Here is a 13,363-nt window from a genome sequence, read left to right as displayed (position 1 = left end):
CGGTGTATTATCATAACTAGACCCGTGTATACATAAATAATACATACACACGAATAAAAAAATACACCCAAATGAACCGTATAAAACACTACAAATAAACCCGACTAATATATTGAATACTATACTACAATTGAAAAGAAACTACCAAATAAAAGCGGAATAAATAAAAGAGATAAGAAAAAAACTGTCAAACTTTTGAGTAAATTGGCTGAATGCCTTTCTACTTCATGATCATTTCCCTTAAATAAGAATTTTTGTACAATCTATTTTAGGTAGTCATCTATACATAGCTAATTACAGCTAATGTCCTAATTACTGATATTCTATTCTAGGTAACTATATATACACAATTAATAAACAAATCGTGGGCATGATTTATGCCATAATCTTTGCCACAATTTCTGCCATCATCTTATGCCATAATCTCTACCATTGATATCCCCCCTCAAATTGATGTTGGTTGATCAGCTAGCATCAGCATCAATTTGTCAACAAGAAAATGATGTCTAGGTTTGGAAAGAGCCTTAGTAAACACATCAGCAGTTTGGAGAGCAGTGGTGATATGCGGAAGAGAGATGACATGAGCATCATATGCTTCACGAATAGAGTGACAATCTACTTCAATGTGCTTGGTACGCTCATGAAATACTGGGTTAGCAGCAATTTGAATAGCACTAGTGTTATCTGCATGGAGCGGAGTAGGCTCAATTTGAGGAAACCCAAGTACACCCAACAATCCACGAAGCCAAACAATTTCAGAATATGCAGAGGACATGGCCTGATACTCAAACTCAGTAGAAGACTTAGACACCCGATCTTGCTTCTTGCTTTTCCAAGAAACGAGAGAGTTACCAATAAACATGCACCAACCGGTAATGGAACGTCTAGTATCAGAACAACCAGCCCAATCAGCATCACTGTATGCAACCAGACGAATAGGAGAGTCGATTTGAAAGAAAAGGCCTCGGGCAGAAGTGCCTTTCAAATAGCGAACAATGCGATGAACAGCGGCGAGATGAAGGTGCCTAGGGGCTTGCATAAATTGACTGACTTGTTGAACAGCAAAAGAAATATCAGGCCGAGTAATAGTCAGATAATTGAGGCTGCCTACCAATTGTCTATATAAAGAAGGATCAGATAGAAAAGCACCCTCATCATGACGATATTTAACATTCACCTCCAAGGGAATATCAACTGAACGACCATCTTGAAGGCCAGCCAAAGCAATTAACTCTTGAATGTATTTATGCTGGTGTAAGAAGATACCAGCTGAGGTGGAACGCACCTGAAGACCTAAAAAATACTGTAAAGGACCCAAGTCCTTCATATGAAAAGAAGTCTGAAGATGGTCTTGAAGCTTAGAAATCAAGTCAGTAGCAGTCCCTGTAATAACAATATCATCAACATATACCAGAAGCAGGACAATTCCTTTAGGTGTCTTGCAAAGAAACAAAGAGGAGTCATACTGGCTTTGGACAAATGAGAAATTAAGAAGCGTAGACGAAATTTATCAAACCAAGCACGTGGAGCTGTTTCAAACCATAGAGTGATCATTTCAACTTACAAACATCAAATGAAGGTGTAAAAAATAACCCTGATGGTGGAGTCATATAAATTTCTTCTTTAAAATCCCCATGCAAAAAGGAATCCTTAACATCCATTTGTCGCAATGACCAGCCCTTAGAAGCAGCAATAGCTAGAACAAGGCGTACTGTTGTCATCTTTGCGACGGGGGCAAATGTCTCCTCATAATTTATTCCATATTCTTGTTTATTACCAAGTGTCACCACCCTCGCTTTATATCGATCAAGTGAGCCATCAGACCGTAGCTTAATGGAATAAATCCACTTACAACCAATGAGCTTAACACCACTAGGACATGGAACAATATCCCAAGTATGGTTCTCCTGGAGAGCATGAAATTCTTGCATAGCTTTTACCCAACATGCATGCTTAGTTGCTTGAGAATAAGAGGTAGGAACTGCAGTATTAGCTAAAGTAGCAGAGAAGCCATACCTAGCAGGAGGTTGACGGATACGAGAAGATCCTCGAAGAACCACTGGAGCAGGTATTGGTTCTGGGTCGGGAAGGATTTGAGATGATGGAGCCCTGCGTCGTTGATAGACAATGCCGGGTTTAAAACGCTCAATTGGTGGCGAGATATCATCAAAGCTAGGAAGAAGGACACGCTTGAAAGGTAAAACATGCTGCTGAAAATAGTACTCATGCTCAAAGAAAATTACATTTCTAGAAACATGGAAACGATTAGCAACAACATCATAGCATAAAAATCCTTTCTGAGTAGTGCTATAACCCATAAAAGCACACCGAACTGATTGGGCTGTAAGCTTGTGACGCTCATGAGGTGGCAAGTGAACAAAACAAACACAGCCAAATGGGTGTAACATGTGATAATCAGGATGGACACCAAAAAGGCGATAATAAGGAGAGTCAAAACCCAATTGTTGAGAAGGCAGACGATTAATCAAATATACTGCAGTTGTCAAAGCTTCAACCCAAAATTTAGACGGCACTGTAGACTGTAAGAGTAATGTTCGAACAATATCCAACAAGTGACGGTTTTTACGCTCAGCCACCCCATTCTGTTGGGGCGTAGAAGGACATGATCGCTGAGAGAGAATGCCTTTATGTTGCAAGAAGGCTTGAAAGTTATGTGACACATATTCGCCACCATTATCAGATCGGAAAATCTTAATAGTTGTGGAAAATTATGTCTCAATATAAGCCACAAAAGTTTGAAAAACAGTAAATACCTCAGCTTTGGTGCGCAAAAAATATATCCATGTGAACCGACTATAGTCATCAATGAACGTCACAAAATATCTATAATGCGCATGTGAAATGACAGGAGTAATGCCCCAAACATCATTGTGTATTATCTCAAAACATGCATTAGCACGACTACCATAAGTAGGAAAAAGTAAAGTTTTGCTCTTTCCTAACTTACAAGCAGAACAATCAAGAGACAATGCATGAGTAGAACACTGATCTTTTTGTTCAAGAAGACCACGCTTCATCAAATTAGATAATATCACATTATTTGGATGACCTAATCGCCTATGCCAAACGTCAGCCTTATTTTCAACAATCATAGAAGCTAAAGATAAAGGTTTAGGAATAGCAAATTGCAACGGAAATAATCTTCCCACTTTAGGCCCCCTTGCGATCACCTTCCCCGACATCTGATCCTGCACACGACAACCATCATGAGAGAAGTTGACAGTACAGTTATCATCCACCAACTGACCAACAGAAATTAAACTAGTAGACAACTTAGGAGCGACAAAAACATGACGAAAAGAATGTCCAAGATCACCAATGGCTGTAATTGGAAGATTACTACCATTAGCAATCTGTATATTTTGTCTACCAGTATACTGCTGCAAATTCTGTAACGAATCAGTAGAGCCGGTCATATGATTGGATGCTCCAGAATCAACAAACCAAGTAGAAGAGATTGTCTTACCTTGGCCCTGAAGCCCAAGGGCAGAAAATGCTGTGAGAATCATCTGTTGGACCATTTCTGGAGTAATAACAGCCTGATTGGTGCTTGTGGTTGTAAGTGTAGGACCAATAACAGTAGGATCTGGAACTGCAACGTGAAAAGCTTGAGCTCGCCTGTTTTCTGGTCGTGTAGGACAGTCCTTGATAATATGTCCATTCTGTTTACAGAAATTACAAAATTTCTTACCACAGTTGCGAGCAATATGTCCAAGCTCCTTGCAGCTGTAGCACTGCATTGATCCCTTTCCTTTATTCCTCCCTTGTGCAGCATAAGCAACATTGACAACTTCTGATGTCCCTCCAGATGCACTTAGAACAGATTGTGTAGCCAATCGCTGTTCTTCCCGTAATAATTCACCAAGACAAACATCCAAAGAAGGAACCGGATTTCTATTCAGCAATCCACCCCGAGTAACCTCCTTAGGTACCTTAGAGTAGATAAGACCAGTATATTCGCTCCATAAGTTAATAAATCCAGAATAATATTGCTCAATAGAGAGATTACCTTGACTGAAGGTACTAATCTCATGTTCAAGCTGAAATCGTCGTGCAGTATTATTTTGATGATATATGCATTGCAGAAAACCCCACATCTCCCTAGCTGTACCAAATGAACGCAAATTGTTCACCATATGGGCTTCAACGGAGGCTAAAATCCAAGAAATAATTCTAGCATCCTTTGCCTCCCATTGACCAAGTTCTTTCTCATTTTTGGGAGCAGGAGAAGTCCCATCAATGTGACCACAAAGCTCCTTCCCTTTCAGAAACATTCCGAATTGAAATTCCCAGGCCGCATAATTCTTTCCTGTAAATTTGATAGCCGAAGTCTCTGTAGGGGAGCTTCCAAAAGAATTCTCAATAGACATTCTTAAAAAATGAGAAAGAAAAAAAAATTCAATGCAATTTTGAAATCACAAAATTGATTGACCAAAAAATCTCAAAGCCAAAATGTTGATTAGAAATTAATCAACCCAGAAAACTAACCAAATGATTCAAATATCCAGCTATGGATTCAAGAGACTAGCTCTGGTACCATGACAATTTTTGAGTAAATTGGCTGAATGCCTTTTACTTCATGATCATTTCCCTTAAATAAGAATTTCTGTACAATCTATTTTAGGTAGTCATCTATACATAGCTAATTACAGCTAATGTCCTAATTACTGATATTCTATTCTAGGTAACTATATATACACAATTAATGAACAAATCGTGGGCATGATTTATGCCATAATCTTTGCCACAATTTCTGCCATCATCTTATGCCATAATCTCTACCATTGATAAGAACGCACCCTAAAATTGATAACAGAGTTCGGTCAATTTTGTCTAATCTCCGAGCACTGCTCAAGCAGCCCACTTTTATAATTTAGGAGAAGAAAGAATTACCTATGTTGGTGTAATTCTTTGGTGTTGGTACAATTGGATTGGGAAGGTAGAGAGTTTATTTATAACTCTCAATAGCCTTCCCAATCCTTGAGCCAACCGATGTGGGATTACAAATTTTGCCACAAAAATCAAATTTGTGGGCTATGGAAAAAATCAACAAATGTGGGCTATGGAAAAAATCAACAAATCTATAGCTTGGCATAATTTCTAATCCCACCAAAAATTACAAATTTTCTCACCCAACCAACAATAACAAACGGTCCTTGTGGTGCTTTCAAATTTGCGCCCTCAAGCGCCAACTCAAATGTGCAGGATATTGATCAAATTTAAACAATGTTCAAACTTAGATCTTGTAAGCACCTTGGTCAGCAAATCTGTAGGATTCTTCGTAGTCCGAATCTTCTGGAGAAAAATCTCCTCTTCTTCGAGAATTGCCCGCATAAAGTGATAGCGAACATCAATGTGCTTCGTTCTTGCATGCAAGATCTGGTTTTTCGCTAAATGAATAGCACTCTAACTATTACAAAACACGTCAATATGTTTTTAACTAACTCCCAAGTTTTCAAACAATCCTTGAAGCCAAAATTGTCTCCTTCACAGCTTCAGTAATCGCCATATACTCTGCCTCTGTTGTAGACAAAGTTACTGTTGACTACAAAGTAGACTTTCAGCTAACTGGCGCCTTGGCAAACGTGAACAAGTAGTCAGATGTCGAACGTCGCTTATCCAAGTCACCTGCATAGTCAGAATCACAATATCCAACTACACATTGATCAAGTGATTCATCCTGCTCAAATACTAATCCAACATCTACAGTATTTTGGATATACCGTAGAATTCATTTCACAGCTTGCCAATGACTCTTGCCCGGATCATGCATTAACTTGCTTACCACACTAACTGCATGTGAAATGTCGGGTCTCGTACACACCATTACATACATCAAGCAACCAACTGCATTAGCATACAAGACTTTCGCCATGTATGCTCTCTCTTCATCCGTCTTTGGAGATAATAGGCTACTAAATTTCAAATGAGGAGCAAGCGGAGTACTTACAGGTTTTGAATTTCCATTCATACCAAAACGTTGTAGTACCTTGTTCAAATACTGCTTCTATGTCAGACAAAACTTGCCTCTCATTCTATCCCTACCTATCTCCATGCCGAGAATCTTCTTGACTTCTCCCAAATCCTTTATTTCGAACTCTTTACTCAACTGAGCCTTCATTTTGTCAATTTCAACTTGCTTCTTTGACTCCCATTATAATCAACTCTCTCCTTCTGAGTGTAGCCTTTAGCCACCAATCTTGCCTTATAGCGAACATCATTCTTGTCAGGAAATCCTTCTTTCTTTACAAATATCTATTTGCATCCAATTGCCTTCTTGCCCTTCGGTAGTTGTGTCAATTTTCACGTTTTGTTCTTCTGAAGTGATTGCAACTCTTCTTCCACAGCATCTTTCCATCTACCATTTTCTGTACTTCGAACTGCTTCAGAAAATGTGGATGGAATATCATCAACAACTGAAAGTGCATAACCCACCATGTCAGTAAAATGAGCAGGTTTTTGAATTTCTGGTCTTGGGCAATTGACTTTTGCTGTTGTTGAGGTTCTTGGGTAGAAATCTCTTTCTCATCTGACTCTTCCTCTGTCATGGGAGAGTCACTGATGGTGCTGTTTGTTGGGCTCACCATTATTTGTTCAAACTCCACCTGTTTCGGCGTATACTCCACCTGTTGCGGAATACCACTAGTCCTATCTTGTGCTACCTTATTCAACATGGCAGATTCATCAAAGGTAACATTCCTGCTGATAATGGTATTCTTTGCTTCTAGACATCACAACCGGTATCCCTTAACCCCAGCATTAAAGCCTATAAAGAGAGCCTTCTTTGCACGTGGATCAAACTTTGATTCATTTACATGATAATATGCAGTAGAACAAAAAATACGCAAAGAATCATAATCTGTTGCAAGTTTTTCAGACCATACCTCTAATGGAGTCTTGCCACCTATTACAGATGATGGCAAGCGATTGACGAGATGTTGAGCGTATGTCACAGCCTCAACCCAAAACTTTCTACCTAATCCAGCATTAGACAACATGCAACGTACTTTCTCCACTAGTGTTTTGTTCATACACTTTGACACCCCATTCTGCTGCGGTGTTCTTCTAACTGTGAAGTGTCGAACTATGTCACACTCTTGGCATATCTTCTGGAAGGGATCATTCTTGTATTCTCCACCGTTGTCTATTCAGAAGATCTTGATGTTTTTTCCCATCTGTTTTCAACCTGAGCTTTCTATTTAAGAAAAATTCCTAGCACTTCATCCTTGTTTTTCATAGTAAACACCCAAACTCTTATGAAAAAGTCATCAACAAAAATAACAAAATAGTACCTGCCTCCAAGGGATGGAGTTTTAGCAGGTCCCCATACATCTGAATGTACATAATCTAAAATACGCTTGGTATTATGGATGTCTGTGCCAAATTTTACTCTTCTTTATTTTTCTAGAACACAATACTCACAAAATTCTAATTTGCAAGCTTTCGTACCTTTCAACAATCCTTGCTTGGCAAGATTTTGCAAGGATTTTTCACCAGCATGTTCCAATCGCATGTGCCATAACTTTGTTGCCTCCGCATCCTTCTTGCTACTGGAAGATGCTGCTACTGCTGCTGCTGTTGTCCCAACAACTATACTACCTTGGTAGTAATACAGATTAATCTTCCTCACACCTTTCAACATCACAAGTACTCCCGAAATTACTTTAAAAATTTCATCTCGCATTTTCACTTTCAGGCCTTTTGACTCTAAGAGTCCCAAGAAGATGAGATTTCTCTTCAAATTCGGCACGTACCGAACATCTTTCAAGACTCTAGTGGATCCATCATGATTATGCAGTTTAATTGAACCTATCCTAACTGTTTTACATGGATTGTCATTTTTCATGTACACAACTCCACCGTCAAGTTCTTTAAATTCAAAGAACCACTCCAGCATAGGAGACATATGGTAGGTACAAGTTAAATCCAAAATCCACTCATCTGTATGGGATGTTAAAGGTGATACAACCAAAGAGAAATCTGATTCCGCATCACTTTTGCATTCTGCAACATTTACGTTTTGCGGAGTTTTTCCTTTCTTCTTTAACTTTGGATAGTCTTTTTTCCAGTGTCCTTTCTCACGACAGAAAGCACACTCATCTTTGGCAACTCTACTTTTCGATTTAGACCTTCCTCTTCTCCCCTTTGATTAGCTTTGTTGACGATCTCTTGCCACTAACGCTTCATCTGATGTAACTACTTTATTTTTCATTTTATCCTACTTTCTCAATTCATGACTATACAAAATAGAATATACAGCATCTAAAGACACATTTTCCTTCTCATGAAGTAACGTAGTTTTCAAATGTTCAAATTCATCGGAAAGGGGTGATAACAATATCAAAACCAAATCTTCATTTTTAAATTTCACATCTAAATTTAACAAGTCTGCTACTAACTGATTAAACATAGTGATGTGTTCATTCATAGTAGTACCTGGTTGGTAATCGAATCGAAACAATCTCTTCTTCATAAGGAGTTTATTCTGACCACTCTTCTTCAGAAATTTCTCATCCAATGCCCTTTACAATTTTCATGCAGAAGTCTTGTTCTTGAAAACATACTTTTACTCTCTGGACAAACACGATCAAATAGTTTCGCATGCCAACCGATTTATGGTACTCCATTCCTTCTCTTCTATGTCATTTAATTTCTTTTCTTTAATGGCAATGTCAAGACCCTGTTGAAAAAGAGAGTCTATGACCTCGCCTTGCCACATGCCGAAACGGCCAGTGCCGTCAAATATCTCCATCGCCAACTTCAAACTTGACATTAAAGTCCTCGACCATGTAGACGAAGAAGCTGATGTCCCAAATGTAATTCTTGACGTGGAATTGTCTGATGTCATTACAAACTCAAATAATAGTATTCAATATATAAAAAATTACAAATAGGCCAAAGGACAAACCTTCGGCTCTGATATCACTTGTTGGAAAAATCGGGTAATTTTTCACTCAAAAAATTCAACTAGTGATTTAAACCGATTCAGTAATCCTCAGGAAAGATTGTTAAAACAATCTCCTTAGACAGAACTACCATTCCAAGTAAATTTTCAGGAAAGACTGGAGGGGTCACAAGCGGTCCCACTTAAAATCCAGTCTCCTAGACAGAATTTACGTACACGGTGTATTATCATAATTAAATCCATGTATACATAAATAATATGTACATACGAATAAAAAAATACACCCAAATGAACCGTATAAAACACTACAAATAAATTTGACAAATATATTGAATACTATACTACAATTGAAAAGAAATTACCAAATAAATGCGGAATACATAAAAGATATAAGAAAAGAACGCACCCCAAAAATTGATAACAGAGTTAGACCAATTTTGCCTAATTTTCGAGCACCGTTCAAGCAGTCCGCTTTTATAATTTAGGAGAAAAAAGAATTACAAATATTGGTATAATTCTTTGGTGTTGGTACAATTGGATTGGGAAGGTAGAGAGTTTATTTATAACTCTAAATAGCCTTCCTAATCATTGAGCCAACCGATGTGAGATTACAAATTTTGCCACAAAAATCAAATTTATGGGCTGTGAAAAAAATCAACAAATGTGGGATGTGGAAAAATCAACAGAAAACACCCAAAACAACAAAATATTGACAAAGCAACAAAATATCAACATACCAAAAAGCATCCAAAAGAACAGCCAAAAAGAATAAAAGCATAAACATATTTTTTAAAAAAGAAAAAGAACTCCATTGCCCTTATCTCCTCATAATACCCAAAACACAGCAACAGCAGCACGAGGAAGACAGTGGTTATGGGTTAGCATCCAAAGCACCCAAAACAACTTCGAGAAAAGCATCCAAAAAATAAATAAATAAGTAAATAAAACAAAATCATTGCTAGCCTAGTGCCCTGAGAAGAGGAGGGAGGCAGCAGCAAGGGGTGGATGGGGAGAGGCCAAAGGGTGTAGGAGTAAGGGAAGCTATAAAGGGGTAAGCAGGAGGTAGGGAGTCGTAGATGAAAGGGTTTGAAGGGAAGGAAAAATGGGCTTGGGGTAAAACAAGGAAAGGTGAGGTAATGGATAGATGAGAGTCCAGCGGTAGGGATGGGCTAGCAAACTAGGAGGGACTAGGGTGATGTTGGAAAGGGGAGAAAGCTGTTGCTTTGGAAAAGGATAAATCATTCCACCCTTGTGGAGATGATCATATTTATCACTGCATTCTAATTTTTATTTAGTGGAATGGGTAATTTATATTTGATTGACCAACAACCTATCAATGCGAGTCCTCGTTTTGAGGAGAGGAAAAATCTTTGGGAAAATCTAAATGCATGTTGTTGCAAATGCCCAAGATTTTAAATTTTCCATGGTTATGTTTAGAAGACTTTAATGAAGTTCTAATCCCTGTAGATAAGTTTGGGACAATCTCATTAATCTATCTCCAGCTGATTTATTTAGAAATTGCCTTGATTCTTGTAATTTTTTGGATTTGGGTTTTGCGGGGCCTAGATATACTTGGATTAGGAACTGCAAAGCCGGGGGTTTAGTCTATGAGAGACTGGATCGTGCCTTTTGTAACCCTGAATGGCGCGATTTATTTCCTGAAGCCTCTGTCGGCCAATCTGATCTTTGCCGTGTCTTGCTCAGTATACATCCTAAGACCACTACCTTTTCATCTAGAAAAGCTTTGACTTGACCACTCTTCCTTTTCACTAGTCATTCAACAGTCTTTTACCTTCTGCAATTAAAGATGATCTCTCTTTCCTGCCTGGCGATTTTGTACATTTTGCACACTGCATAACTTTATTTACACACGGCATAATTTTGTTTGCACAACGTGTAACTTTAGTACAAGATTTTGTGGGCCTCACACACGTTGTGAAAATCAAGGTACAAGAAGTGATCTGGACCGCACATTTTTTTTGGCCAAAATCTAGCCGTGAACAGCTCAGGAGCGGTCATTCTCATCCGTGCCTGATGCTATTAAAGATTGGAGTAAGACCAATTTTTGAAATGTCTTTGTTAAGAAGCAAAAAATTTTAAATACATTAGCAAGGATTCAGAATGTCATGCATAATAAGCATTCAATTTTTCTTGTATAATCTAGAAAATTAAACCGCCAAGCTGAACTTGAGTCTATTCCGGTTAAAGAGAAAGCTTGTGGCCCTTAAATCTCGCATTAACTATCTTGTTTGGGATGATCTGAACTTGAAGTTCCTCTAGATTACTTTAATCTGTCGGGTGGGAAATAACAAAATCCTTGCTTTTTGAGAAACGAGGTTAGCAACTGGTTAGATCAGGAGCATGATCTAGACAATCACATTTCCCCATTCTTCTCAAAGCATTTTACTTCACTTTTTTTTGAACCTTTTCGTTCTCCCTTTTTTGGAACCTCCATGAACAAACCAAGAAATCTGTCTTCCAAACCAACTTCCCAAGAGGTCAAGAAAGTTGTTCCTAACTTTAACACCATTAAGGCTCCGGGCCTAGATAGCTTCTTTTATCCCATATTTTTTCAGAAATACTGGGATCTTATAGCTCCTTCTCTGATGAAGAATAATGACTCCATTGATCTCCAACCCTTTCCAATCAGCATTAATGATTCCTTCATTTGCCTAATTCCTAAGATTGACAAGCTTGCCTAATAAATTAGTAAAAGTATTCTTGTAAATAGTTTGTTAGATTTGTACTACTATAAATATTAGTTGGTCACTTATAATACGTGAACTAGATGTTTTTCTCTCAAAATACATGTTATCATGGAATCAAAGCTAAAATCTTAGTGTTAGGGTTAAACATCTAGTAAAAGTCCTATTCACGCGTACTATTCATTGTATTACTATTCATACGTTACTGTTTCAGGGTACTGTTCATCATGAATTTTAATTATTTTTTGTTTGAAGTGCTATTCATTATGGCTGAAAGTTCATCAAAAAGTGTCGTGGCGTCCACTAATGTTATAACAATGGTGACGCCTCAAATCACAAATTGGAAGTTGAACAACATTAATTATCAACAGTGGTAAAAAATTGTTAAGGTTTATCTGACAGGTTTAAGAAAGTAACGTCATCACACAAATGACTCCCTACGGAGGACAACAAGCGACTAATGTGGATTCAAGATGATGCCCAAATTCTTGAAGCACTATACAATTCTATGAAGCCACGAATTGCGTACATGTGTTCTCATTGTGATGCAACAAAAGAAGTTTAGGATTATATCTGTTTATTATAATAAAGTAATCTTTCATGGATGTATGATATTTCTTTGGAGTACTTTCAGTTGTAACAAGATAACAAGACAATAACTAAATATTTTGTTGATCTCATGCGAATTTCAGAAGAATTAAATGATGTAATGCCTCTCTCAAGTGATATTTGTGACGCCCCCACTTCTCCCAATGGCGAACCCAAGAGTATCAGTGGGATGTCTGCCCAACTCTCGCCAGGACTTGGTACAATCTATAATTCAAAACTAGGAATACTTCAAATAACTTCAATATATATATATTTAAAGTACTCCAAAACACTTCATACTTACAATTAGTCAGCTCTCAAGCTTAATACAATCCAAAAGAATATTTACTACAGCCATCTACTGTAATACAATTTAAAGTTTTTCCTAAAAAAAATAATCTAGCACTATTCACGAGCACTTGGTCTCGAACCCTGTTAAGGAAAACAAAAACGTGGAATGAGCTACACAACCCAGTGAGGTTCCAAGACACTCTAGCAGTTCTAATAAATCAAGTAATTTGAGCATACCACATGTATGGTTCAAAGTTGCATATTTGGGACCTTAACATGAGATAGTTATCATTGTACGAGTAATTTGAGCATAACATAAGCATAGTTCAAGGTTTCACATTGGCACATTTACAATAAGACAGTTTTCATGATACAGAAATAAACACATACTGAAGGATACGGTGTTCCAGTGGAACCATTTCGGTCAACTTCACATTATAACTCCTTGTCCCCTCGGTTTGTCTGGTCATCACCTTATCCCTCCAGTGGTAGTACTCGAGTATACCGAAACGGTGTCCCAGGGTTCCAACCTACCCGACCGAATCCAGTTCTGGCTCGAGTAGGTCAGTAACCAAGGGCAGGACCCAATTCAACTTAGAGCTTACAACATGCACAAGTAATCAAGTAAATCGGTAAACGGTAAAAATTTATCAATTTTGTAGGTCGAGTGAGATGAAATGCACACTCGTCGTAAAATTGTGGAAAAGTTCATATGAACACGTCATTTACGGTAATCACATAATCAAGTAGTCAAGTAATCAAGTAAGCAGGTAATCAAATAAATTGGTAAACAGTGAACGGTAAACGGTAAACGGTAGACGGTAAATAATCTCGGTTAACGGTAAGATTTATC

The 13,363-nt window shown here is 37.9% G+C and overlaps 1 protein-coding gene across 1 annotated transcript; it reads right to left on the bottom strand.

Annotated features, from left to right (window-relative positions):
* Positions 1 to 2,960: 2,960 nt before the first annotated feature.
* On the bottom strand, positions 2,961 to 4,391 carry LOC113782198. Its single transcript, XM_027328107.1, has 4 exons — positions 4,209 to 4,391; positions 4,031 to 4,126; positions 3,488 to 3,953; positions 2,961 to 3,209 (listed from the first exon to the last, which is right to left on the bottom strand). The coding sequence occupies exons 1-4, from the start codon at positions 4,389 to 4,391 to the stop codon at positions 3,172 to 3,174; spliced, it is 783 nt and encodes a 260-aa protein (XP_027183908.1). The 3' UTR covers positions 2,961 to 3,171.
* Between the last annotated feature and the right edge of the window lie 8,972 nt (positions 4,392 to 13,363).

The sequence above is a fragment of the Coffea eugenioides genome, chromosome 9 (assembly GCF_003713205.1).
Source record: "Coffea eugenioides isolate CCC68of chromosome 9, Ceug_1.0, whole genome shotgun sequence".
NCBI lineage: Eukaryota > Viridiplantae > Streptophyta > Magnoliopsida > Gentianales > Rubiaceae > Coffea > Coffea eugenioides.
The sequence above is the reverse complement of the archived record's forward strand: the minus strand, read 5'-3'. Positions and strand labels throughout refer to the sequence as shown.